This window comes from Boleophthalmus pectinirostris, unplaced genomic scaffold, assembly GCF_026225935.1.
Source record: "Boleophthalmus pectinirostris isolate CB_2022bp ecotype Guang Dong unplaced genomic scaffold, ASM2622593v1 HiC_scaffold_6, whole genome shotgun sequence".
NCBI classification, from domain to species: Eukaryota; Metazoa; Chordata; class Actinopteri; order Gobiiformes; family Gobiidae; genus Boleophthalmus; species Boleophthalmus pectinirostris.
Window position 1 is genome coordinate 9,603,239 of NW_026571447.1, and position 27,473 is coordinate 9,630,711.

Consider the following 27,473-nt stretch of genomic DNA (forward strand, 5'->3'; position numbering starts at 1 on the left):
TCTCATCCACATTATCCATAGAAACTGTCCTCCGCAAATAATGACATCCAGTCCAGAAAACTGCGCTATGAATTCAGATTGAAGTGTTAAAAGTAAAAAGGTGAATAGTTGCTTGTGTGTTTATTTACATCCACGCAGCGCACAGATCGAGGTGAAACTGCAGATTAGCGATTAGTCTTTTATGCTTTACAAATCACGTATCTGAAGTATTGCACCACATTTCACAAATAATCATAACACAGTTTTGACTTGGAAGTGCAGTGCTCTGATCTTTTGTACAGTTAAGAGTCTCAAAGCGAGTCGTTTTACTGTAGACAGTGTAGACACAATTGCCTGCCTGTCTTGGTGAATGTATATTACTCCACGAAGCTCCTGACTATAATACTCCGACAATCCATCAAACCGTGTGGCTTTGTTTGGCTTTTTTTTTTTTTTACAGAGTATGAACACACATTGTGTTCCTCCCCCTTGTGTCCTGATTGGCTAAGGGACTGTAGATCATTGTCAATCAAACTCTGTGCCGTGTCTCCTGTACAGTACAGAATGCGTTCAGCTTGACAAATTTACAAAAATGTTCGATCTCTAGCAGAGTGATTCTGAAATGCTGTGTGTTTGCAAGTTTTCTCACTAACAAAACCCACGATGTCGACGAAATGTTCTGCACCGACAAAGGCTCCTGTGGTCGCATCCAAAAAGCAGAGGAAGATGATAACCTTCGCACAAAAAGTTGGACTTCTGGACATGTTGAAGGAACGTAGAAGTTACGTGACTATAGGCGCCATTAAGGAAAAAAATTAACCTTCTTTTTGTTACATAGAAAAGAGGAAAATAACATAAGCACAACAGCAGCAATAAGTTTTAAGAAGGATGCAAAAAGGGTTAACTGTCCTATCTGAGAAAAGTGTATAAAGTGTGTGGTGAGGGGTTTTACAGCCTTTAAACAGATATAGTAATAAAGATGACTACTTCGAAGATTTCGCCTATTGCGGGTTATTTTTAGAACGTAACCCCCGTGATAAACGAGGGATGACTGTACAAAATAAGGTTGTCAAAAAATAGATATAAAAGATCAAAAAGTACTACGATTTTATGTTGAAAATCACATTCTATTGTCTAAATAAAAAGTGTTGTTATTATCATTGTGGCATCGGAATCAGTATTAAGTATCAAGTCTGTTCCCTAGTATCGAAATCGAGTTTGAGATTTTCATTTCGTGACAACACTAAAACAAAACCCACAGGACTCGAATCACGTCCCCGCCAGCTGGTCCCCACAAGCAGGTCATTTTGGGAGAAGCCTGGCATACTAACTGTGCTGTACTGTACATGAGCGAGTGTGTACCACTGTTCGGGCCAGCCAGCCGCCTTCATCACTGTCAGGGCGGAGCTGACTCGGCTCTTTTCCCCTCGCCATGGCAACAGCACCCCCGTGGCACCCCCATCCATCTACCTGCAGCGGCCAGCAACAGCCCGGGCGTGATGAAGTGAGCTGGCGGGGAGGGAAAGAGAGAAAGAGAGGAAGGGTGGGAGAGAGGGGGACTGGCTACTGTCCAGGGAGTTCGCACTTTTGGAACGGAGCCGGACTGTAGCAGAGATGTACGCGAAATGAAGTGCAGGGTCAGAATCGGGATTGTGAATCACGGAGGCCCTCGCGATTCAGTACGATGCGATACGATATCAATTTCACGTGACATTTTGCAATATTTCACCGAGAAGTTAAGTTTAAGGTACTTTTAATTGTCCTCGTAGGGAAATTTGTCTCGACCCATCCTTCAATAACATTATTTCGCAGCGTCAGTGCTCCTCGTGCTCTGCTCTGGTGCGGCTCGTCATCAAAGCAATTAAACTAGGCAATGAGGAACATGTCCAGACGTGTTGATGTAAGCATGCAGTAGTAATGAACGCGATTTGAAGGCAGAAATGCTTAAAACGCATTTATTCAAGCTATCAGCTTGCTTGACCCTGTGAGCGGATTTATCTCTTCGCAGATTCTGTTGGTGCCACCTGCTGCTCTCCATGGAGATACGCGATCAGTCTAAGGCTACGTTTATGTGATGACGGTCTGAACAGAACACGCAAAAGTGGCGTCGCGTTTTCACTGTTCATTCCGTGTTTCGGGAGAATTTGCGTGCATACGGTGACGCAAAAGTGTGTGGAATATGATGGGTATGCATGCCAAGCGGCTAGGTGGTGCTGCGATATATTATAACGTACCGTATTTTCCGGGCTATTAGGTGCTCTGGATTATAAAGCGCACTGTCATTAAATGGTCTATTTTCAAACTTTTTTCACAAATAAACCGCACTGGACTTTAAATGAAACACAACAGTTAGACGGGTCAGTGGGACTTTGTTTGGCGCGTTCACGGTGACTCTGGGCTTTGTTCAATTGTGGCGCGTAGGGAGGGTGCTGTCTGGGACCGCTGGATTGTCGGCGTGTTCGTAGTGACTTAGTTGTTCAGTTGTGTCTAGAAGTGGCACATTGCACTTGCTTTTTCGGTTTGTTGGTTCCGTTCCTCGTCGGCGTGGAGTAACGAGTGTGGCTGCGGGTGTGTTTTGCCGAGCGGTCGCTGTCTGCTCCGTTTGTGTTTGCGTGCGCTGTGGGTAGTGCGGTTTTGTAGTTTACTGTCCTGCTGGGACACCCGAGTGGATTTGTGTATAGGGTGCTCTGGATTGTGGGGTGCACAATCGTTTTTTAATGGGGTTGGAGGCTTAAGAGCGCATCTAATAGCCCGGAAAATACGGTATGCAACATGAGCAGATCCGACCAGAGTTTTGCGTCTTGAGCAGTATAGACGGAAATGCTACGGCGGAGCGTATTCAACTTTTCCACTCTGGAGGGTGGTTTCAGATTTTTGCATTTTTAAGCCCCCAAAACGCCGTCACCGTCTAAACGAAAGGCACTTCCGATAAAATATTTTGTCATTTTTACCGCAAGCGTTCTCGGGTAAAGGTTTGGACGCACTTTTTAATGTCCTAATTTTCTTTGTTTTCATGACTATTCAAATTGTAGATTCTTAAATTCTGACATCAACATTATGAACCAACATATGTGGAATATTGTAAACAAAAGAAGTTCTAACATGTTGATTGAGAATGTGTGTCCAAATGTTTGACTGTTAGTGCAGATAAGTTAATGCCACATTGAGGAATATTCCATGGAGACTAAAGCTTTAAAACAGTGGTCAAATATGTCAACATGTTTAACAAAATTACATTATTATATTGAGGGATTGTTGGTTTAACTTTTTAACTCTTGACTTCGAACTTCAAATGAACTTTCTGAAATGAACTGCATGTATCGTGAGTGTACAGTGAGTGTGCTGGTGTTCTGTACTTTTGTGTGAATGTTGCTCTACTTTTCTGTCCTGTAGATGATTTCACATCAACCTGCCGAGGCACTGAAATGGAAATTAGCCTCGCTGCTATAATCTTTACATATTTACATTTTAAATATTCATTAACATGTGCTGTCCCTTTACAAATAAATAAGAAGAAAATAAAAAGAAGACAAGCAGAAATTAGATACAACAGCTACACAGAAGTATATATTTAATAACAAAGCAAGTGTTAGTGTTAAGTTCAGTTACTAATGCTTGAGTACTACTTTTCCCAAATACGTTTATACTCTTACTTGACTAATTTCATGAACCACTATGGAGTAATATTATTTTGAAGTAACGTTTCTTGAGTAAAATTTTTATCTATTCTACCCTTTTTATTCCGAAACCTACGGATAATGGGCTATAGTTCTAGATAAGTCTATAAGTCTTGGTACAGATGTCAGATTTTGGGAGAGTGTGCACGGACATGTCTCTCTCCTCTTTCTCTCTCTCTATCCTCTCTCCCCTCTGTCTTCTCCCTTTCTCCTCTCCTCTCTCTTCTCTTTTTCCTCTCCTCTCTTTCCTTTCTCTGTCCTCTCTCATCTCTCCTCCTCTCTCTCTTGCCTCTGTTTCTCCTCTCGTTCTCCCCTCTTTCTCTCTCCCTCTCTTCTCTCCTCTTGTCTCTTTCTCTTACTCTCGCTTCTCTCTCTCCCCTCTCCTCTCCTCTCCTCTCATCTCTCTCTCTCTCTTCTCTGTCATCTCCCCCTCTTCTCTGTCTCCTCTCCCTCACTCTCTCATCTCTCTTCTCTCTCTCCTCTACTCTCGTTTTTCTCTCTCTTCTCTCTCATCTCTGCCTCTTCTCTCTCTCCTCTCTGTCCTCCCTTGTCTCTCCTCAAACTCTCTCCTCTCCCTCCTCTCTCTTCTCTCTTCCCTCTCCTCCCCTCTCTCCCTCCTTTCTCCTCTCTCTCCTCTTTCTCTTAACTCTCTCCTGTCTCTCTCTCCTCTCTCTCTCTCTCCCTCTCCAACCCTCTCTTGTCTCTCTTCTCTCTTTCCTCTCGTTTCTCTCTTGTCTCTCCCTCTTCTCTCTCTCCTCTCTCTGCTTTCTCTGTCCTCTCTTGTCTCTCCTCCATCTCTCCTCGCCCTTTCTCTCCTCTTTCTCTTAGCTCCCTTCTCTCTCCTCTCCTCTCGTGTCTCTTTCTCCTCTCTCTCCTCACTTTCTCTCTCCCTTTCTCTCTCTCTCTCTCTCTCTCTGTCTCTCTTTCTTCTCTCTCTCTCTCTCCTCCTCTCTCTTCCCCGCTCTCTCTTGTCTTCCTCCTCTCGTCTCTTTTTTTCTCTCTCTTCTCTCTTCTCTCTCCCTCTTCTCTCTCTCCTCTCTCTTCTCTATCTTCTTTCTCTGTCCTTTCTCTTCTCTCTGCTTTTCTTGTCCTCTCTCGTCTCTCCTCCTTACCTCTCCTCTCCCTCTTCTCTCTTTTGTCTTCCCTCTCCTCCCCTCTCTCTCTCCTCTTTCTCTTAACTCTCCTGCTCTCTTCTCTCTCTCTCTTCCTGCAGTAAATGAGGGAATATTAGCGCCGGGCCCCGCAGGTGGCTCCTGATATGACACATTAGAACACACCCCAGGGGCCAGACGCCGTAATTGGGATCTTCAAATTCAGATCGCTGCTGTCAGGCCAGAGGGAGGAGAGGAGGAGAGGAGCGAGAGGAGGAGAGGTGACAGAGGCATCCCAAAGACACAACCTGTCGACGCGGGGTGAATGAGAGAGAGACAAGGAAGAGAGGGAGGGAGAGACAGATGAGAGAGAGCGATATAGAGAGGGAGAAAGAGACAGAGAAGGGGGAGTAAGAGAGGAAGAGAGGCGACATCACCGTCTCAAAGACAACCTGTCGACACGAGGTGAAGGAGAGAGACAAGGAAGAGAGAGAAAGGGAGGGAAGGAAGAGAAGAGACCGATGACGGAGCAGAGAGACAGATGAGAGAGTGATATAGAAGGAAGAGAGTAGAGGAGTGAGAGACAGATGAGAGAGGGACAAATAGAAGTAAGAGAGGGGAGGGAGAGAGAAGAGACAGATGAGAGACAGTGATAGAGAGAGAGAAAGAGGGATGTAAGTGAGAGAGAAAAGGAGCAAAGATATTTTAATGCCAAGGCAAGTCTGGGCAGAGTGTTGTTCAGTTCTTGTTGACTGTATCATGATGTGAACATGTTTTGGACTTTGAAGTGCATGAACTTGATTTGTTAAATTTTGAATGAGCTTACATTTTCAGTAGTAATTTGCAAATAAAGCCCCTGCTGTTTGGCAACTAGAAATTTTAAAAGTATTGTTGATAGCCAGTAAAAGCAGAATTTGCTAATTGGTTTTAGCAGCTTTAGTAATAATTTTAATTAACCACAACTTTCAATTAGAAGACAAAGTAGAAGACTTTGTTTTGTTAGACTTGTTGCCAGCTTCCATATTAATTTATCCTAGATATTAATTACAAACAATATTTAATTTTTGATTCTGAAGACCCTTGCAAAAATCCTAGTGCAGTTTTGAAAAAGAGTTTGTGAAAATGCATCTCATGTTGTGAAATGTCACACTGCCCTCTGCTGGTTGCTTATGCACACTACACATAAACAAGTGACAGCAGTGTGTCTGGCTTTCAGTTTACTGGTGTGATCACAACGTGCTGTAAAATATGATGTAGAGCAGGGATCATCAAACTAAGGCCCGCGGGCCAACTCCAGCCATCCACTTTGACTGGCCCCCCCAGCCCCTAACCCTAACCCCCCCCCCATTACTTTTTGGCAAATAATAACATCTTGTATTTTGTAGAATTAGAATTAATATTTATTTGAAGTATTTATATTTGTATTTATATTTAAATAATTGAATATGATGCATTTACATTTGCTGCTGAATTTGTCGCAGAATTTTCATCACCTGACAAGCTCGAGATCAAACGGTGACAGTCAATGCAGGCACAGAGTTCTGTAGTGCAGTTAAGGACAGAAAAATGGCTCATGTTAAAGTATGAAAAGTTGACAGATTATTTTTTTGTTCAGTGTCAGAAGCGTGCAGTTTGTCTGATATGTAAAGAAAGTGTGGCGGTTTTCAAAGAATATAATCTGCGTCATCAGGGTCATACATTTCTGTTAAACGGACGACTCAACCCCGTCACAGTCAGAAACGATAATGTGGTCCCCAGAGAAGAAAAGAGTTTGGTGATCCCTGATGTAGAGCAAAGATTTCACTTATAACTTCAGTTTAGCCAGAACTTAAAGGTACAGTATGTAACTTTCTGGAGGTGGCATGTCACTTGCATGATTCCATGGAAATTGAAAGTTAAAACCAGACTTCAAAACGTTCTCCATTGAGATAAATGAGTTTTATGCCATACTGTGGAATATTATAGCCAAAGGAACAACATTTCCATGGAAACAAACAGGAAGAAGCCTTCCTCCAGACCAAAGCCACTCAGGTTTATGGAGATACAAGCCAAAGTAAAGATTGATGACTTTCAGTTCCACACACACACAAAAACATGCTTTCTTCTGATCTTTCTGATCTTGAGTGGTAACCTGGGAGAGCAGAATGACTATAGAGTTTGCCTTTATGGTTTATTGGTCCAAATTCATTGTTGAAATGAATCTCTGAACTTGTGCAATATCAAAATTTGAGAAGAGTGCATCTAAAATCCTATCGGTTAGAGTAGATAACTTAAATAAATTATAATTATTTTTCCACAAGTAAACCTTTCTTTGTTCTTGTCTCCTCCGCAGGCCCGTGAGCCACCTGTCCCCCGGCACCGCTCTGACAGTCAACACCAACCCCAACGTCAGCATCAAAACTGAGCCTGTATCCCCCAACCGAGACCGCAGCACCCCCAGCTCCATCAGCCAGGGGGCGCTCAACCACATCCAGGTACCAGGGGCCTCCTCCGCTCATCAAGGCCTGGTGTCCATCGCCTACCCCGGGGCTCTGAGGCTGGACGCGGGGGGCCAGGGCCGCTCCCCCGTGGACAGCCTGAGCAGTAACGGCAGCTCGTACGAGGGGAGCGAGCGCGATGGAGGGCCGCTGGAGTTTGGACACCAGGCTGGAGGTCTGGTTCAGCAGCAGCAGATGGTCCTCCTCAGGCCCTCCTCCACAGAGCCCCAGGACCAGGACGGGACCAGCGTCAAGAGGATGAGGCTGGATGCGTGGGTCACATAAACGGGCTGTCCCCGAAACATGGAGGAGGAGATGTGAACTTGCCCAGTTAGACTAAGCTCCCTCCCCCAAAGTTGAAACAGACACACACTATCTGCCATACACACATATACATATACACACACACTCACACACACTCACACACACAGAGTCCGAGGATGTGACCACATGAGCTGGCTATGTTGTAGTTTTGACACAGGACATAGTAGTGTATCAGTGAATGCAGTTTTACACAGCACTACAGAAGGACTGAATAGTAATAATAGGCTCATAAAAGTCTGATTGAATGAAATGAAATGGTAGGTGAAATGATCACCCAAATAATGAACTACTCAAAATAAAAACAAGGCCTATGTGAATGTAAAACTACTCAAGTATTGAGTAATTTTTGTCACAAGTTGTTGTTTCACCCTTCTGTGTGATCACAGAGGAGTGTGGCTGTTTTACACTGGATGCCCTTCCAGTTGCCAACCAACCACTACAAGCTAAGTCATACTTCATAAGGGGTTTGTTCTTGCACCTGGAGCTGTCAGAACAAAATGAATTCATTATTCCCTCACAGCCTGTTCTTGACACATCTGCAGAGCAGAAGTTTGCTCTTGCAGGGCTGTCAGACAGCGGCGCTATGATTGGTTGGATTTTCAAGGTGGGTGTTGCCAATTGTAAATTTATTTTGTGAAATTAAGAAATGACATTTTCACTTTGATTAACATATTATCAACAGTTATCAGTACTGTGTTGCTACTGTACTGTTGGTAATCTCCACAGCCACTGCAGTTTGACTTGACAGGGAGAGTCAGAGTGAACCTTGAGATGTCTGTTCTTGTTCTAAGTGCAAGAACAAACCTCTTACTACTTATGAAGTATGAACTGGCCTTAAGCCTGACCACAGTACGTAATCTTTTTTGTCTTTTCTGTTTAGTTTTTCTTCTAGTTTTCTAGATAAAGTGTTTCAGTTAACTGCAAAACTCTCACCATTTCCCAGCAGTGACCACATCCTTGAGACAGACCACAGCATGCTCCACTCACATCCATGTCTCATCTGGACTCACTCACTTTCTCTCTACATTAAAACTCGGCTGTACTCACTCGCACTAAACCCTGTAGACGGGTTGAGACGCCAAACCAGGGATGTCCATAGACTCAAATTACAACATCTCAATTTTGAAGATGATCGCCAACGTTCACTAACCTCCCAGAACCCCACTTCAAGATGGCTCCTCCAAACAAGTCCACCAGCTTTCTTAACATCGAATCGTCACTGCAAAATCTTCGGGCCCGACCGCTTTTTTGCTTTTTGCTTTTTGTGTTTTGTTTTTTTTGTTTCTTTGCTGTAGATTTTGGGCCAGTTTTGCTCTCCGTACATCTTTCTGTCGGACTCTCATGCTACACCCGCTAATGCTTACGTAGCGTTGTACGTTAGCAGCTTCAAAAAACGAGGAAGAGACGCTACATTTGAGGTAAAAGACTGAGTTATTTTGAATCAGGGACGAGCTACAGTGGCTCTAAAGACACTACGGAAAATTTTGGGAACGACATAATGCTGAGAATAGTGTGTGTGTGTGTGTTTTGTTTACCTCAAAACGGTTGCTTTTTTTGAAATGGGCAGACATGTTCGTTCACAATTGTACGATCTCACACGCCAATGCACACAACTGAAATTATTTTTGTGAAGTTTGTTTGAATGGATTGATATAGTTTGGGAAAAAAAAAAATACGGGGGGGTTTAAAGGGTACCATGTATATAAGCAATCTTTGTGATCTTTGGTGTGGCGAGGGGTACGGCGTTTTGAAGGTTGAGAATTATATATATATATATTTAACACTACACATCTGACAGGGATTGTACATAGGAGTTCTTTGGATATCCCTTAGCGAAATGCGTTGGCCCGCTGTTGTTGTTACATTTGTGTAAATATGCGGTGGGAGCAGAAGGGGGCGCTGCAGAGTAAAAGGGAAGATGTAGCCGTGGTGACGTGACTGTTTTTTGGAGTGAGCGACGTTACGAGGACTCTGTCACTGATGGAGCGCACTTTAACCCCTCCTCACCCCCCTCACGCACACACTCGCGCACACACACACACACATACACACACACACACACACACACACACACAGGGCACTACGATGTTATGTAATCTGTGCTATTTATTATTGTGAATCAGGCAATCAGGAGTCCAGAGCTTATTTGGCCATCTTTCATTAGCTTCAGTGTCAGCGTCATATTTGATTGTACTATGTATAATTATTGTTCGATATTAATAACATATTACACAAAAACATTTTATATTTGAATAATAATGAAATGATATATAAGTTAAGATAACAATAAGTGATAGTTTCACAAAATTCAATGGACAGCTCACAACAAAATGTGCTTTTACATATACTATGGAACTTTTATTTAATCTAATTTAATATTATTTATTTCTCGGACAAAGGCATTGTTTTGAATGACACTAGCTTCTCTAACAGGCTGTGGTGACTTTTCAGAGGTAAAACCTGCGTATGTTTCAAACAGACACGCTGTACACATGTGTATAGGACGAGCCAAGGACGGCCTGCTCACGGTCAGTTTGTGGTCACTTGGATCCAAAGCTTTCCTAAACTAAAGCCATGTTTTCTGAAGGATGTCTCACATGGTCCCTCCTCGACAGGAGTGACCTTTGACCCCAGCCAAGGCCGTGTGCACAGGATGTCATTTATACTGGACATGTCCAGAGAGCTCAGTGGACCGACCACTGAGGACAGACCACTGAGGAGTAACGCTATGTGCGTTTTGTCTGAATGTGTTTCCAGCTCCTACAGATACTGTATCTTCAACAAATTCTAATTCACCACATTGAATTGTTCTCTTTAACCTAATTTATTATTTGTTATAGGTCATGGAACTATCTACAAACAAACTTTTGTTTTAATTAGTTATTTATGAAAACAGGTTTGTTTGGTCCATCAGTCAACCAATTGACAAGCTTCTTACTCCAAGTGAAAATATTTGGAATGTTTTTAGTCATAAAGAAAACCTCTTGGAAACATGGCTGGACTGTGTCAGTAAAGTGACATCCTTTGCAGTCAGCGTCTTTTGCTGAGGCCTCGCTGGAATCACATATCGACAATCGTCCTCAGACCCCTCCGACACAGAGCTCCTCTCTTGTTTGGAAGTCTCACTCTTGTGTGTTTTCTCGTTTGAAATGTGATATTATTCTTGCGTTGCTGTCGTCATGACAATGAAGAATTCTGCGTTATCATTTTGTTTTCTTTTTCTTTTTTTTGTTGAATTTGACTTTGACTATAACTATTCTATAAATATATTTTTATTTTATTTGGGGGGAATGTTTGTTTAGTTTGGTTGTCTGTTTGCTTTGGGGGTGTTAGCGTATTATTGCACGGTTTTAGAGACAAGCAGCAAATGGTTGGGATGAAGTGTTCTAACCGCCATGATGTCAGCGCATGGAGCAGAGTGACTTTAGCCCCACGAGTTTCACACACACAAAAGATCACCTAAACATATTGAACAAAAATATGATAAATGATAGCTAATATATTGTGTTTGGCTAGTCTTTGGCTTTTTGTTGTAAAGATAATAATTTAATTGTTGTTTTTGGAGAATGATATACAGTTTGTGTATATTTTCATAATTAAAGTATGCACTGATATGTTATTACAAATTCTATACTGCTTTTACAGAAGTGTTTGTTATTGTACCAAAGTATCCATTGGTCCCCTCCTCTCCTCCCTCTCCCTTTTTGCGTATGTTTTACCGTATTTTATATATTAAATAGACAAGTTGACCTACACATGTGCCGTCTCTTTCTTGTTTTATTTGTTTCAATGTTTTTTATTTGCACATGGCTACATAATACAAATACATTACAAATATGCTAATGTGGAACAAAACTAAGCTCTAGCTTTTTTTTTTTTGTTTTTTTGTTGTTGTTTTTTTTCCCCTTCTATAGGGAAAAACAGGTAGTGGTCCAAAGTTATTCCTCACTTATCTAATGCATTCAAAGCATTTTAGTTTTTCACCCTGATGAGTTTATCAGCACTTTTGACAACTTTCTGGGCTTTGCCTTCACTATAACCAACAGTTATTTATATTTATATCTGACTTATTTTGGCCTCAAGAGCTGCTTATACGATACAATACAAGCTCTACTGGGGAAATTTTGCTCACATACACATGAACACATACTGTACAAAGGCTTTAATTTTTTTATTGTCCATGTGTAATTTGCGAGTACAACCAGAAGGGGGCGATGCCAACATGAACTTTAGGCTTCTGAATGGTTAGCACAAGCAACTTTTTCCCACTAACCTTCCACTTTTTATTATTGGAGAATAAACATTTAGCACAAATTAATACCAGCAATTAATACAGAAAAAAAACCAAAAAACAATCGGTTTAAAATTGTGTATAATTATGTCAGAATAATGTCACTATTTCAAACATGTTACATTGTAGACAGAGTTACATTAGGGTCATTCCACGCCAAATCTCCGAATGACCCCGCCTGACCACCTCAGATTTGACTGAAAAAATTCTAGGAGGTTCACACACTTTGCAGTAGGAGAAGTCTCCCAACTCCTTATAGTTTTGTCATTACAACATATTTTGTCAGCTCTCCCTTGACCTGTTTTGAGCAGAGTTTTCCAAGGAGCCTCTTTCAGAGGTTTGATATTGAACATACACCTTCCCACACAGGCTGTGTACTTTGTATTTTAAATCTGACCCTCTGTCAGGAACGCTCTAGAAGATATTAAGTGTTAAAAATGGAAAAAATGTATTTGGTGCCATCTTTACCATGTTATACCAAAAAAATGACAGCACCCACCAACATAAAATGGACTGTTTTAGAAAGACTATATTTCCAAAATTTGTGATGGTGTTCTGGCTAATTTTTGTAAAATGAATTTTTGAAAATGTGGTGTCCGCATACATGCAGAGCATTCATGGACTATGAAGGCACTATGAAGCTAAGAAAACACTCTGATCTCATGACACACAGCTTCAACTCAACAAAGACGTCCTCGTAATCATAGTATTGGCCATAATTTTTCTTTGGATTGTCCTGGACTTGATCTGAATCCTCCGTCCCATCTGTCTTCTTTTTTCTGTTCTTTTTCTTTTTCTTCCTGGTGGTAGAGGTGGAATCCTGGATCTCTTTGAAAATGCATTTTCCACAGTCCTTGAAAGATGCCCTCAGATTTGAAGAGTAGAATTTTTTGAAAAAATCCAAGCCCCCAGAAACCTGTGATAAATCAAAAGCACATGTGTAAAAGTCCAGATTCTACAAGTACATTTGCCAAATTTTAACCATTGAAAGACCGACCTTAAATAGTTTTTTAGATACAGCAATCTGAAAGAGGCTCCTCGGAAAACTCAAAACAGGCCAGGGGAGAGTTGAATTTTAATAACAAAACTAAGCAAAAGTTGGGGACTAAAATTTGAGATTTTTTCAATTGGAAAGTGTGTGAATCTCCTAGAATTTTTTCAGTCAAATCTGAACTGGTCGGGTGGGGGCATTCGGAGATTTGGCGTGGAATGACCCAGAAGCAAAGTCTGTGCTGTGTGCTTCTGTGTTGTGAACAGCAGAGGGCGCTTTGGTCACATCTAAGGGTCAACCCAGGACACATGATGATCTTCTCCTGTAGTCCCTGCTCATAGTTTTGAATTTAGATTTTAACTGTTGACAAAAATGCCTAGGCTTTTAGTAATTAGTATTTTGGGGTTGTTTTCAGCAGCAGACAATAATGATGACACCCAAAATGCTTTCACTTTCCACACCCCTGACTCATGTATGAATCAATACAACTCTATTGATGTGAGTGACCTGTGAAGAGAAAGATTTATCTGCAGAGGGCAAAGGGCAGCTGACTGAAAAGATCCTATTCTCAAGGTCGCTTATGCTCCTAATGACTGTTTATTTATTTATTTATTTCAGAGACAGTTTCTCCTGGGATCTGCTGTAGCCACGATGACCATGAGTACTAATGCTTTCACCTTCCAGGCCTTCTCCAGCTTTTCTCTCTGTCAGAAATTATTTTTAGTCATGATTATAAATGAAGAATGTGATGTTCAAATCAAATCAAATATACATTACCAGTCAAAAGTTTTCAAATTTTTCCAGTTATTTATTGCAATTCAAGTCGTGCAAGTCCAATGAAGAGCTTGAAATGGTACAAAGGTAAGAACTGAACAGACCAGAGGTTAAAAACACACACACACACAAAAACACAAGTCCAAGTTCTGCCAAAACTACCTCAGGAAAAAAGAACAATATGGTGAGCTTGAAAACATGGAGTGTCCAGCACAGACTCCAGACTTAAACCCCATCGAGCTGGTTTGAGGTGAACTGGACAGAAGAGTGAAAAACAAGCAACCTACAAGTGCCACACATTTATGGGAACTTCTGCCAGAGACCTGGGAAGAACTTTCTGAAGAATATTTGATTTCTATTGTAAAAAGAACAAGCTACGAGTGTGTTCAGCTGTTCTATCTGCCAAAGGTGGACACTTTCATCAGTCAAAAGTTTAGAATATGTTTTGGTCGACAGTAAACAGTAAAAAAAACTGTTAAAAGGAGTGTGGTGTTCTAAAACTTTTGACTGGCAGTGCAGCTTTTACTGATAAGAATAGTAATGCTGATTTATTATCAATAATGCAAACACTGGTCACTGGTCTCAAAACAAAAGAGGACTCTCTCTGATCTGAATGGTCACTACCTAAACTCCAGCACCTGAGCTGAATCAGTGCTAGTGCAGCCTCTGCAGCTCAGGGAGGGAATTGTGGAGGTTCTGAGCTTTCACATGAGACTTGGTTTGTTCGTCTGTCCATATACTGAGAATGAGAAAAACTTGTTTGTGTCCTCCATCTGCAGGTTAAGCCACTGGCAAAAAAAACAAACAAAAACAGTATTAATGTATTATTTTTATCCAAATATCCTCTTGGTACAATATTATCACGATATGCATCTCGTGCTACAATATTTATTGCAATATTTTGAAGAACCTGATATAATTGTAGATTAGATACTTTTTTGCTTTTCAAACACCTTGACAAGATTTTTGTGTGATTTATTACCGTCATAATCCCAAGAATTCAAGTAAAAAACATATCTCTTCATGTTGTCTACACTGAAATGAATCATGGGATATTTAGTTCCCTATGTTTATAAGCTGTTGCTCCTATAAAACTATGCATTTAAGCAAAGGAACTTGTGCTTCGATATATTGTGACAGCCCACAATATTATTGTGAGACTTTTGACGATACAATATCACAATATTTCGATTATTGTTACATCCTAATCATTTTCTAATTACACAATCCTCATTCCACTCTCTAAGCTCCAGAATGCCAGGAAAGCTAGGAATCTGTGTCTCCCTAAAAAAGAACTTTGGACTTTTCCTTTTATTTTATTTTATTATTATTTAATTTAGAAAATTGAGAGTGAGAACAGAAATTATGTTTTTTTCATATGTTAAATAGAAATTTGACAATAAACTTTGAATTAAACTGAATTTGAACAATACAAACATTATTTACATTTACATTATTTACTTTAAATAAATACATCAAAATAGATGTATTTATTTAAAGTAAATAATGTAAATATGCTAAATAATGCAATAACCAACATTTCACATGCTTCAAAATTCTTCTGATCACTGTGTCTTTAATGGCAGAAAAGAAAAAAGTCAGCTCTCTGCTCGTCTGTGATCTCCTCCGTGCTTCTGCCCTTCTTCCGTCCTCCCCCTCTCCTCTCCTCCCCTCCCCGCCCTCTCCCCTGACTCCTCCCCTCACCCCACCCCTCCATCCCCTCCACAAAAAGCCCTCCTCCTCCATCCTAACCTCACTTCTCCGGCTAAACGCCCCACACGAGCGCTCTACAGCCTGGACACTCTGCTCCACCGCTTCTCCTCTGTCCATCATGGAGTTCCTGCCATTCAAACCCACGCACCCACCCTCCAGCCATTACGGAGGGGAGAGGGAGCAGATGCTGAACCTCAACCAACGCCTGGAGACCTACCTGAACCGCGTGAAACTTCTGGATGAGGAGAACGCCAAGCTGGCCAAAGAGATCCAAACGTTGAGAAGGAACCATCACGGCAGCCAGGAACGCAGGAGGTTCATGGATGAAGAACTACGGTGCGCGAGAAGGGAAGTGGACACCATGTGGAAAGAAAGAGTTTACGCAGAAGTGGACGTCGCCAGACTAGCCGAAGAGCTGCAAACTTTGGATCTTCAGCTGCAAAGAGAGACCCAAGCTCACATGGAAACCAACGCGAAAGTGGAAAAAAGCAGAAGAGAACTTGAGGAGGAACGGCGAGCTCAGATATGGTTGACGGAGAAGGTTAACCAGCTAGAACACGAAATGAAATCGCTCATTCAAACCCATCAAGAAGAGGTCGCCAACATGGAGCATATGCTGATGCAGACCAAGGTGATGCCGACGACGAGGCCGTCCGTCCAGCAGGGTCCATCTTTACTGGAGCTGGGGGAAGAGTACAACCTGAGAGCAGCGAGAGCGTGGCAGGAGGCGGCAGAGGCGTACCAGGGCCAGCTCGCACGTCTGGAGGAGTCCGTGAACGAGACCAGACAGAGGTTGGTCCAGGTCAATAAGGAGAAGAGCGAGAGTGTGATGAAGTTACAGAACCTGGACAGGGAGCTGCTGGGCCTGCAGGATCTGAGGGAGCACCTGGAGAGCACGGTCGAACAGCAGAGGGAGAGCCACTGCCGCGATATACAAATGCTGCAGGTGAGATGGTTTGATGTTTCTTTTTTTTTTAACATCTCGTGTTTAGTGGAAAGTGTGGTTTAAACTCCTCAAAAAAATCCAAAAATAAATGTCGACCTTAAATTTTTGGTGCTATAAAATTAAACCAAAATCCAAGTCCACGCAGTTTCCAAAGTGCCGTACAGAGATCGTAACATTACGACAACAAAAAGGTAAATTGCTAAAATTTTGTCATACCAGCCCTAATACAATAAAACCAGTAAAAGCAAATAAAAGCAAAAACATAAAAACTCATAAAATATCAGTAAATAAGTAAAATAAATAAATAAAGACACAGAGGTCCACACGACTCACTGTGCTAAAAGCCAGAGAATAAAAGTGGTCTTAAGACGAGACTTAATACACTCCGCTGTGGGGGCTGTTTGGACATTTGGACATGGGGTGGGGGGGTGGGGGGGGGGTGGAACGTTCCAGAGCTTGGGGCCGACTACAATAGCAAACCAAACCAAAACACAAAGTACGTCTTAAGAGTTCATCTTACAGCAGGTGAAGCACTTGTTTTATATCTTGTCAGATGTCTTGATCCGAAATAGCCAAAATCTGAACAAACATTATGAAATTCTGTATGTCTGTTAACGGGGTGGAGCTCTGGAACAAGTGTACAGAAGATCTAAAACTGCGCAACACTCTCTTCCATTTTATAAAGAAGTTTAAATGTTTAACTCTGGGCAGATACATGAATTATGATACTTAGTACTTTAATGTGCAGTTACTGATTTGTTTGTTTCCTCTTGCTGTATTTATGAAGATGAACTGGTGTCAAGATGATGCTCTGACAAAGTAATAAAGAGTAAAGGCAGAATAAGCTCAAGCTTCAGTCTACACCTTTTCAGTCTGTGTATGTTAAATATGACTGTCTGTGGAATAATCTTAGAATATACCTGTATCTTTAAGGTTAGGTATTTATTTTATATCATATCTACAGTTTACTATACAAGCAATGTCATTTTTTGCGTTTTTATTAGCAAAAAAATAACATTGAAAACATGCATCCTTATTGTGAGTGGGCTCTTCTCTGTATATACAACTTGTAACTCTGTGGCATCACTAAACTCATAGGTTACGTTAGGTTGCTTTATTCGTACCCGTAGGTAAATTTGCTTTGTAGATTTGAGAGGCAGGTCCCACATTTCACATTTCATTCATCCACAAAACACGTATAAAAACACAATTACAAAATCAAGTGTTACAGAGCTCCAGTGCAGAATGGTTTGCTCCATAAACAATTAGTTAAATTCATCCATCACGCTTGGCTAAAATCACAATAAATATTAAATATGTTAAAAACACACAATCTTAGATAAATAGATTACAATTTATTCATAGTTACGATAGAAGCTCCTTTTAAAACGATTTGTTCTAGATCTTGGGAGTAACAGCCTTTGACCAGAGGGAAGCAGCTGAAACTCTGTGGACGTAGGTAACCAAAACATAGGTATCCATGAAGATCCCTATGTTTAATGCCACAATGCGGAACATTCCAAAAAATCAAGGAGGTGGCAGATCTTTCATGAGAAAAGTTATATAGGTGGGTTTCAGATGACATCACAACATGTTATAGACCAAAGTTATTTAATACAGATGGGGGCAAGTAAAATTTATGTTAAAATGTAGATTTTTGTTCTCATATAGTGAGTTCTTGTGTCTAGACACTGATAGAAATGTTCAGGTTTAACATTTGTGAATTTACATTTTGTATATTTCATGGTAAAGTCCAATGTTTTTAATAGGGAAATTTGACTCTTGACCCCAGTTTGAGAGTATGACATCATCACATTCAAGAATCTGAAAACCACCAATATTTCACCTTTAATTGAATTTTTAATTGCACCTCAATCCCTACTCCCAGCATTCTTCTTTGTAAAGCCAGAGGCCCGACAAATTGGGGAACTCCTGAGCCTTGTCAGTCTTTTTTTATTCCCAAAATAAATCGATGAGCCATTAGGAAACTATGTGAAAGGGTGTGTGCTGTTACTCGTGACAGTGCAATCAGTGACTGTCACAAATAGACCCGGGCTTTATGCAGAGTCATGCCTCAGGACCACGTAGTATATTGATTCTATTATAAGATACGAGACATTGATTTGGTGTAGATTTTCTAGAAAGTTAGATTAAAAAAAAAAAAAAAAAACATATCCCAACTGTACCATTCATTATATGAACGGGCTGAATCTCGATTAAATATGATTAATTGGAGAGCCCTATCTAGTCAAATTATAAATATCCAATAGTAATATAAATTAAGAATACAGGGCAAGTCTTGAAAGGAGTATGACAGATAAAGCTAACTCATTTATCCAGTGACATTGAAGGTCGCGTGTAATGGGACAATAATGTTTTAATCAATACAGGAGACATCATTTACTAGTATATTTACATAGCCATTAGCCTGACCAGCCCACCCATCATGTCTTATCTAACCTAAGCCAATAATGAGTGTGACAGGGGCTGACAATTGTAATGAAATTTCGAAATTAAAAATAAATCACAATCTACTTTGGTTCCATAAAAACAAGTTTAAAATTTCTATTTAAGTAAACGTATTGTACACACTGAAATATAATTGTTCAGTGTTTTTAGTATGAGGTTAATGAGTTGTGATTCTGATTCTGATTAAAGACACATTATGTAACTTTTCTTGTCTCTCTGACTAGGGACGTAACAATAACCGACATATCGTGATATCGTATCGTCAGAGGTCTCACAATATATCGAATTACAAGTTCTTTTGCTTAAATGCATGGTTTTATATTAGCAACAGTTAAAAAACCATAGGAAACTACATATCCCATGATTCATTTCAGTGCAAACAATGAAGAAATATGTTTTTTCCTTTAATTTAACTAATTTTGACAGTAATAATTTGCATCAAAGTCTTGTCCAAAGTATTTTAAAAGCAATACGTATCCTATCCGCAATTCTATACACTTCTCCAAAATATCACAAATATGTCTTGAATGTTCCACAGTATGGCATTAACAATATCCACCTTGAATTGATATAAATATAGATGTTTTTGTTTATCTAAATGAACTTGAAACATTTGTATTCTTACTGTGAGGTAGCTCGTTTCGCCACCGATTTGATTAACTAGGACTGATGGTGTGAAATTTCCATGGAGTTGAATACAATACTGTGGAACATTCTAGACAAAACAATAACATCTCCATGGAAAACACAGCGAGCCTTTAACTTACCACCAAAATCCCCCCTTGACAGTAAAGGGGCCTCATATTGTGCAGCCAACCCAAACAGAACTATTTATTTTTACAAAGTTTGACTACACAATGCGCACTACTGAAACCTTCTTCCTCTTCCTGTCTGACTTCCTGTTTGGTGTTTTTTTTTGGTCCAGGAGCACTTGGAGGCCCTGGAGAGAGAGAAGTACGCCCTGACCCAAAAGATGGACCAACTTCTGCAGGAGAACAGGGGCCTGGCGCAGATGAAGATGTCCCTCAATATGGAGGTGGCCACATACAGGTAGGCGCTTTATCACATGTGATCTTCTCAAGGTTCGAGTGGAGTTTGCATGTTCTCTCTGTGTTATAGTGGGTTTTAAATTTGGAGCTCTCGTTTCCCTGACAACCCAAAACATGCATCATAGGTCTATCCTCCAGCTAGGTACTCCCGACCAAGACTGGAGCTTAAACTTCTTATGGTTGGGTGACCTATTTCACGAAAATGAAGCAAATTTAAGGTTTTTCTTTTTTGTTTTCCAGTTCCCCAGTTTTGCTGTTTCATAATTTTAATTTTTGATTAGAAAAATAATGACATCATACTTTTCATAACTGTTTCATAAACATATGTCATTAGCTTCTTTTTTCAGACCAAGAGTTTGTTTTCATACCTGACAGTTTTGACTGCTCACTAGCGTCTTCCTCAGAGTGGTCACATGATGTTGCTGTGATGTGTCCGGTCAGCTGATTCAAGCAGGTTTTGGCGCTGTCTTCCTACTGATCGAGACAGGATGACAGCGCCATCTGCAGTTCGACTTCCTCAGGACAGTATCCCAGGTGTGTGAGAGTAAAAAAGCCCCCTCGTCCCAGTATATAGTCCCATCGGCACATTTCCGTATTTACTGGTAGGAAGACGGCGCCAAAACCTGTTTAAATCAGCTGACCAGACATGTCACAGCAACATCATGTGACTCTGAGGAAGAGTGCTAGTGAGCTGTCGAAACTGTCAGATATGAAAACAAACTCTTGGTCAGAAAAAAGAATCTAATAACATAAATTATCAGAAGACCAAATTAACCTCATTGGACTGTTTCCTATAGCAACCATACACTGAAACAAAGCTTGTATAATTTACTCAATATACAAATAAAACGACAAGTAAATAAAAAAATAAGAAAACACACACATACCAGATTTTTCCATGTGTTTGAGCAAAATTTATCCCAGTACAGACACATTGAATAAGCAGCTATTCAAGTCAAAATACATCCACTGTTTACAGTCTGCATTTAATTGTCCGATAATCAGTAAGTGCACGTTAGCATGCTACTTGTTGCTGCTTTACTGTGACGGTGAAACTCCGCTCTGATTTCTGAAAGTTGTGAAAAGGGCTCATAAACTCATCAGTGTTGAGGTAAATGAAGGATAACTTTAGACCACTTCAAACCATTTCAAATGATCTAGTTCTTTTCTTCACAAAATACTACTTGACTGATGGAAGATCTTGAGAAGAATGACTAAAAGCTGTGTTATCCTAAATCTACCCTATAACATCCAATGAATGCGAATTAAACTTGAGAAATTATAAAATACGCCAAAGCTCAAATGGTCTAAAATACCACCATCGAATCTGCTTTCTATTGCTTGGGGAAGACCTAAAAGTGAAGATCCATCACTTCTACCACCACGTCAAGAGTAACAGCCCCATTCAGATCACCCCAATGGAACAAAAATGGGACAAACCCTTTAAACCAGTGCAGCTGTCTAGACTAGAGGTCAGTGCATTGAAACCGCTGCCTCTCATGTCCAAAGCTGAGTGTATCGTCCATTACAGAGCTCCATTGTGGCGTCTGGTTTCTCCTTTGCCCCCTCCTCAAAATATTGACGCTCAGATGCAGGGAGAGGAGACGGGTGGGTTATGAGCTTTGGGAGTCTAGAGTAACACAGGAGCCAAGGGGAAAAGGATGGATTTGAAGGTCATGGCCTGTCATGTCCTAAAAATAAAAAAGCTACAGATGAAAAATATATTGTTGTTGTAATGTTAGCAGCTTTAGTTTTATTTGTGCACATGTTGCAAAGGTTATGAATATTTTATTAACGCATTTTAACAGTTAAAGTACACCATGTAAGTCAAAAAAACTAAAAAGAAAACAATCCTGTGCCAAATTTCTATCACTTTAAAAATATAAAAGGTCCAAAGTTACTCTTCCGTTACCTTATATATTCTGCGCATACTAATTGAGTTTAAATGAATTTATAAGAGCTTTGAACAACTTTCAAGAACAAAGTTTTTTTTGTCACTCTAAACCTAACAACAACTAGCATGCTGACACACACTCTTGCTTGTGTTAAAAACCTTGCAGCTGCATTTTGTACAAGTTGCAGCCGCTTAAGCGTAGAAGCGTTAAAACAAGTAAAAAGAGAACTACAAAAATCTGAACGAGATGAAATAAAAGAGTGAACAATCATTTCAGGATCAGCATTTGCTAAAATTGGTCTGAGTTTAGTGATGTTCCGTAGCTGCTTATACAATATATCTGTTTCATCAACTTTTTTTGGTTCATCACAATAAATAATACTATTCATTAACCAATTTTGAAATATAGAAGTATTACAATTATATATAGTCTTTATCACAATATTATATCACATTTTCTTACCGTTCTGGGCTGAAATTGCAGCTTTATCATGTGTGTATAGGAATGCCGGCTCCACATGTGTGCATTGTGACAGTGGCATTAGTGCTGCTTGGTCTGCTCCTCACATGTGCTGTCAGAGCGTCTGTGGACACACAGTGGAGGAGCCGTGCAGATGGTGGGTCAATGACGGGGTCTGGCCCACATTTCCATAACAACAGTCTGCTGCCTGCCTCTGCCGCTTAAGGCCAACAAAAGTCACCCCCTACTCCCATCCACCCCTGTGAAGAGCATCATCGTACAAACAACAAATTCTTACAAATGTAGTTATCTGCTCTATCGTCTTGCTAATTTGCTGCATTATATTTCATAGTTAATTGAAGTATACAGTTGGAAATGCTATAACGTCTACTTCATTGTATAATTATGAAAGTAAAATGCAAAAATATACTTGTCCATATCGATAAATATCTTTCCTATTGGCCGAGGATGGTGCCAATCATATCTAGAAAGCTGCAGCAGAATCTGAAGAGTAGAGTGTGTCAAAAAAAATTAATTTGGTCAGTTGAGCTATGAGGTAGGTTATGTGTGATGGACCATGAACGGATCTGTATAATGATTCAGAAAGCATCCAAAGGCAAATATTGTGAAGAATTGTGGCATTCCTGTTCTTAGTATAACAATTTTGACCAACCAATTAAAACTGATCTCCTCCAAAATGTGTTAAATAAAAAAATATATATATCGCTATTCTATTTATTTATGTTTTTGTGTTGGCTTAAATTTAAGTATAAGTTGTACCTAAGTTATTTGGCCAATTCTTTCCAATATGTGTCAATCCTTTGTCCTGTAATATATAGCGATCCATATGCTCCAACTACCACACTACCGATAATAAACGTCATTATGATTTCATATGGATGACATCATAGCACCCCTCCACATTCTACTCTCTGTAGAGCTCTTGAATTGTGAAATAACCTACTGCCTGTCTTGTGCTTTCACAGAGCGTTGCTGGACAATGAGAGCCTCAAGGGAAACATCACTTTGCAAAAGCAGTCTAGAAACATTTACAGCAAAGGTAATTAAACTACATAACTACATTGTACATAAATAAAGGTCCTATATTACATCAGATGGACTCTTGCCATGTTGAATGTTGTTACCTCATCAAAAACAGACCTGGAGTTGTGTTTTGTTTTATTTATTGACATGTTTGATTACATTTATTATTAGTCTGTCCACATCTCCAAACCGGAAAATTCTTTGTTCCACCTCATAGTGTCATGAAGCTGTAGTTTTCAAGTTAACAGCTCCTTTTACCTTTTGTTCAGTAGAGATTGGCAATTCCAGGTCTGAAATTATGGAAATGATTCTAGTGAAGGTGTATGAAGTAAAAACACCGTGGAAGCACTTCCTGTATTACAACATGACATCACAAGGTGGCAAAGAGTGTTTTCAGTTCGAGAGAAGAATTCAGCCTAAATATGCAGGATTTGTGTGTTAAACATGTGTGAATGAAACAAACACAACTCTAGATATGTTTTTGATGAGGGAAACTACAGTAAAAAAGGAAAATGGTGTAATATGGGCCCTTTAATTAAAAAAAAAACAACAACATTAATTTAACACTACCTTATTTTCATTGACGTCGAGTACCAGTTGATAGCACCATCCATCCCACCTTTTTAGTTGAATCTAGTGTAATTTCTCTTAGCGTAACTAAAAGCCTCTGGTGTGGTGTGATGTTTGCTTTAATCATGTTAACCTGACCAGAGCCATGCGGGGGTCTTTGCTAAGAGGCTGAGCTCGGCACTTTGCCCACTGTAATGGAAGCCACCAGCGGCAATCCCCAACGGACACTCAACCAGATGGCTGTGCTTTCTGGTAACTCAGAACAACGGAGGAGGAAGTGGTGATCAATAACTTCCCATTAGGATCTACAGCCTCCACTAAGAACCTAGTATTTACTAAAGCTTTATGCAGGCTATTTTAATCTCTGTCATGTGATTATCCAAATGGCAAGCAGTTATTCTAGAGGTAACGCTAACGCAAAGCTGCTATTATCTTATCATATTTTAACTACTTAATTTGTTCAACCTTATTTATTTATTTATTTATTTTTTTACAGTAACTCATAAAACTCATTGTATATTAATAACTCCTGTCCTCTTGTCCTCCACAGAAGCAGTTTTCAGTCCATGGGGAGATCATTACCAGCTGTCTCCAAGCCCCAAGACCACTTCCTCACCACCGCTCCGTAGCATGAGTGGAAAGACAAAACCAACAGTGATAACAGCCACACCAATCCGCTATCAAACATATGTGCCAAGAAGGGAAAAACTGGAAATCTCAAAGGAAAAGGTTGAAGACAATAAGGTTTTCCAGCAGCCAGAGTTGACTCCTTATCCCAAAGTGCTCAAGGATGGAGCTGTAGAGAATTTCCGCCCCCAAGAGGTGAATGAAAAGGTGACATACGCTGAGCCGCTCTCTTCACCAGATGAACAAGAAAAAACACTAGATTTGGAGAAAATTGCAGACAACTGGAATGACACTGTTGATCAACGATCTGAGGAAAAACTGGAGTCAAGCCAAAAGCTCGAGGCCAGAGTGGATGAAGCAAATATACAACTTTTCGAGCCAGCAATATCTGCGGAATCAGGTAGTCTCTCTGTGAAATCTGAGCCTATGGAAAAGCAAAGTGAAAATGAAGAAATTGAAAAACCACAAGCACCAATAGATGCGTGGATTGAGGAGGAAATGGTTAGCCAAACGGAACAACCTTATGTCAGGTCAAGTCTTGGTCAACAGCTTGAATCATCTTCTAACCTTGAAGAACCCATCATTGAGGCTACCCCAGAAGTGGTTGAGGAAGCTTTCACACAGGAAGTGAGCAGTGTTGTGGTCAAAGCTCAACAAGAAACACCTTTTGTAAATGAAGCAACAGAAAAGCCTCAAGAACCAACTGATGCATGGGTTGAAAAGAAGTCTACAGAGGAAACGAAGGCTGCACAAGAACATGTCGAGTCTTCCGATTCAGAAACACAAGCATTTGTTGAACCAAATTTTGACACCAAGTCCACCAGTCCAGCCTCTGAATGTGAGCATGAAGAATCTCTCCAAAACCAACTGGGTGATATTGTTCAAGAAGAATTCATCTTTGACAGTGATCGTGCCCCAACGGTTGGTACCAGTCCACCCAAAGAGAAGTTGTACCCCGATGGAGAGGAGATGGACACATGGGATAGCGTCATGGAACAAAATCAAGGTCTGATTGCTGATGATTTAGAACAATCTCCTGAAGAAGGTTTGAAGCAACATGCTGAACCAGAGGAGGACATTTCAGCAAAAGAGGTACAACATCAAATGCAAGAAGTGATGCCAGGTGAAGAGATGCAAGCAAAGTTTGAACTAGATACTGAAGATGAAGGACAAAAGGATTCCATAAAAGAAGACCTTCCAGACAAAAGCGAAGAAGAAGAAGAACAAGAAGATTCCCAAAATGTCTCTGTGTCATGGCAGACCGAGCTTGAGGGAGACAGCTATGCCCAAGATAACACCCTTGCAGACACCAGACCTCTGATCAGATACAAAAGCGACGAAACTGACGCCAACACGCAAGCGTCGCATGCTGATGATGTCGATGATTCCAGTGATGGAGAGCAAGACAAGAAAGTTGGTGAGATGGGAAGTGGCACGTGGATCGAGGATCAGACCAGACGGTTCGGAACTATGGAGGATCTGTGTGAGGAGGCAGAAGGAGAGGTTTTGGATGAGGAGTATGATCTAGAATACCTTAGAAACGATGGGAAGGAAGACAAAGAAGAAATGGACACATACACACAGGAAGAAGAAGATAAGACACAAGAGGAAGTTATAAAAACGATGATTGAGGAAGAATTAGACACAGACAAACTTGTGGAACAGGAGTTAGAAAATTTGACAACAGAATGGTACACCACACATTTTATGCACCAGCAAACTAGTGAAAAAGACACACAGCAAAATGAAACTTTTGCTGAAGAGCCAATAGCCTGGGGTGAAGCTTTGGGAGACATGCCAGAATCCACTGACGAGGAAGATTTTCACACAAATGAAACTCTGGTTGAACCAAAAAGTGATGAGCACTTTGAAGAAGAACCACAACAGCAAAAAGACAAAGTGGTCCAAGAAGTTCAAGAAACAGCTGAAGTTGAGGAGGAAGATAAGCATGATGTATCCATGGTAACACAATGCAACACTACAGAGGACATTACTGAGTTTAGGCAAGAATCAGTATGGTCTTCCACAAGTCAAGAGCTGTCTTTTGAGAATGTGTCTTTTGAACAGAAAGAACCTGAAAACATGGGAGAGCAAGCAGAAGAGAAGAAGTCAATAGACCAAGATATGCTCACTAAAGTTGAGGAGGAAGTAAAGCATAATGTATCTATAACACATTGTGACACTACAGAGGTCATTACAGAAGTTAGGAAAGAGCCTGAAAACATGGGAGAACAAGCAGAAGAGAAGGACTCAATAGTCCAAGATAGGCCAACTACAGTTGAGAAGCACTCTGAAGAACCACAACAGCAAAAAGACGAAGTGGTCAAAGGAGTTCAAGAATTGGCTGAAGTTGAGGAGGAAGATAAGCATAATGTATCCATGGTAACACATTGTGACACTACAGAGGTCATTACAGAATTTAAGGAAAGAGCCTGAAAATATGGGAAAGCAAACAGAAGAGAAGGAGTCAACAGACCAAGATATGCCAACTACAGTTGAGGAGCACTTTGAAGAAGAACCACAACAGCAAAAAGACGAAGTGGTCAAAGGAGTTCAAGAATCAGCTGAAGCTGAGGAGGAAGAAAAGCATATTGCATCTATGGTACCACATTGTGACACTACAGAGGACATTACTGAATTAAGGAAAGAAGCCATATGGTCTTCCACAAGTCAAGAGCTGTCTTTTGAGAATGTGTCTTTTGAACAGATAGAGCCTGACAACACTGGAGAACAAGCAGAAGAGAAGGTGTCAATAGACCAAGATATGCTAAGTAAAGTTGTGGAGAAAGATAAGCATGATGTATCCAAGGTAACACATTGCAACACTACGGAGGACATTCCTGAGATTAGGCAAGAATCTGTATGGTCCTTCACAAGTCAAGTGATGTCTTTTGAACTGAAAAAGCCTGAAAACATGGGAGAACAAGCGGAGTCAGTAGTCCAAGATATGCCAACTACAGTTAAGGAGGAAGATAAGCACAGTGCATCCACGGTAACACATTGTGACACTACAGAGGACATTACCGAGTTTAGGCAAGAATCTGTATGGTCTTCCATAAGTCAAGAGCTGTCTTTTGAACAGAAAGAGTTTGAAAAC

At 40.6% G+C, this 27,473-nt stretch overlaps 2 protein-coding genes across 3 annotated transcripts in view; both read left to right on the forward strand.

Moving 5' to 3' along the window:
- The window catches only part of mef2d (myocyte enhancer factor 2d), a 270,090-nt gene extending 258,787 nt beyond the window's left edge, over positions 1–11,303 (forward strand). For both annotated transcript variants that reach the window (XM_055163740.1, XM_055163741.1), the window contains one exon: positions 7,080–11,303. In XM_055163740.1, the coding sequence (XP_055019715.1) occupies positions 7,080–7,509 (430 nt within the window). In that variant the 3' untranslated portion in view covers positions 7,510–11,303. The remainder of the gene's footprint in view (positions 1–7,079) is intronic.
- A 4,080-nt stretch (positions 11,304–15,383) lies between these two features.
- nes (nestin) lies at positions 15,384–26,824 on the forward strand. The gene is made up of 4 exons (XM_020936363.2): positions 15,384–16,263; positions 19,658–19,782; positions 23,122–23,195; positions 24,300–26,824. The coding sequence occupies exons 1-4, from the start codon at positions 15,436–15,438 to the stop codon at positions 26,810–26,812; spliced, it is 3,540 nt and encodes a 1,179-aa protein (XP_020792022.2). The 5' UTR covers positions 15,384–15,435; the 3' UTR covers positions 26,813–26,824.
- Positions 26,825–27,473: the final 649 nt, after the last annotated feature.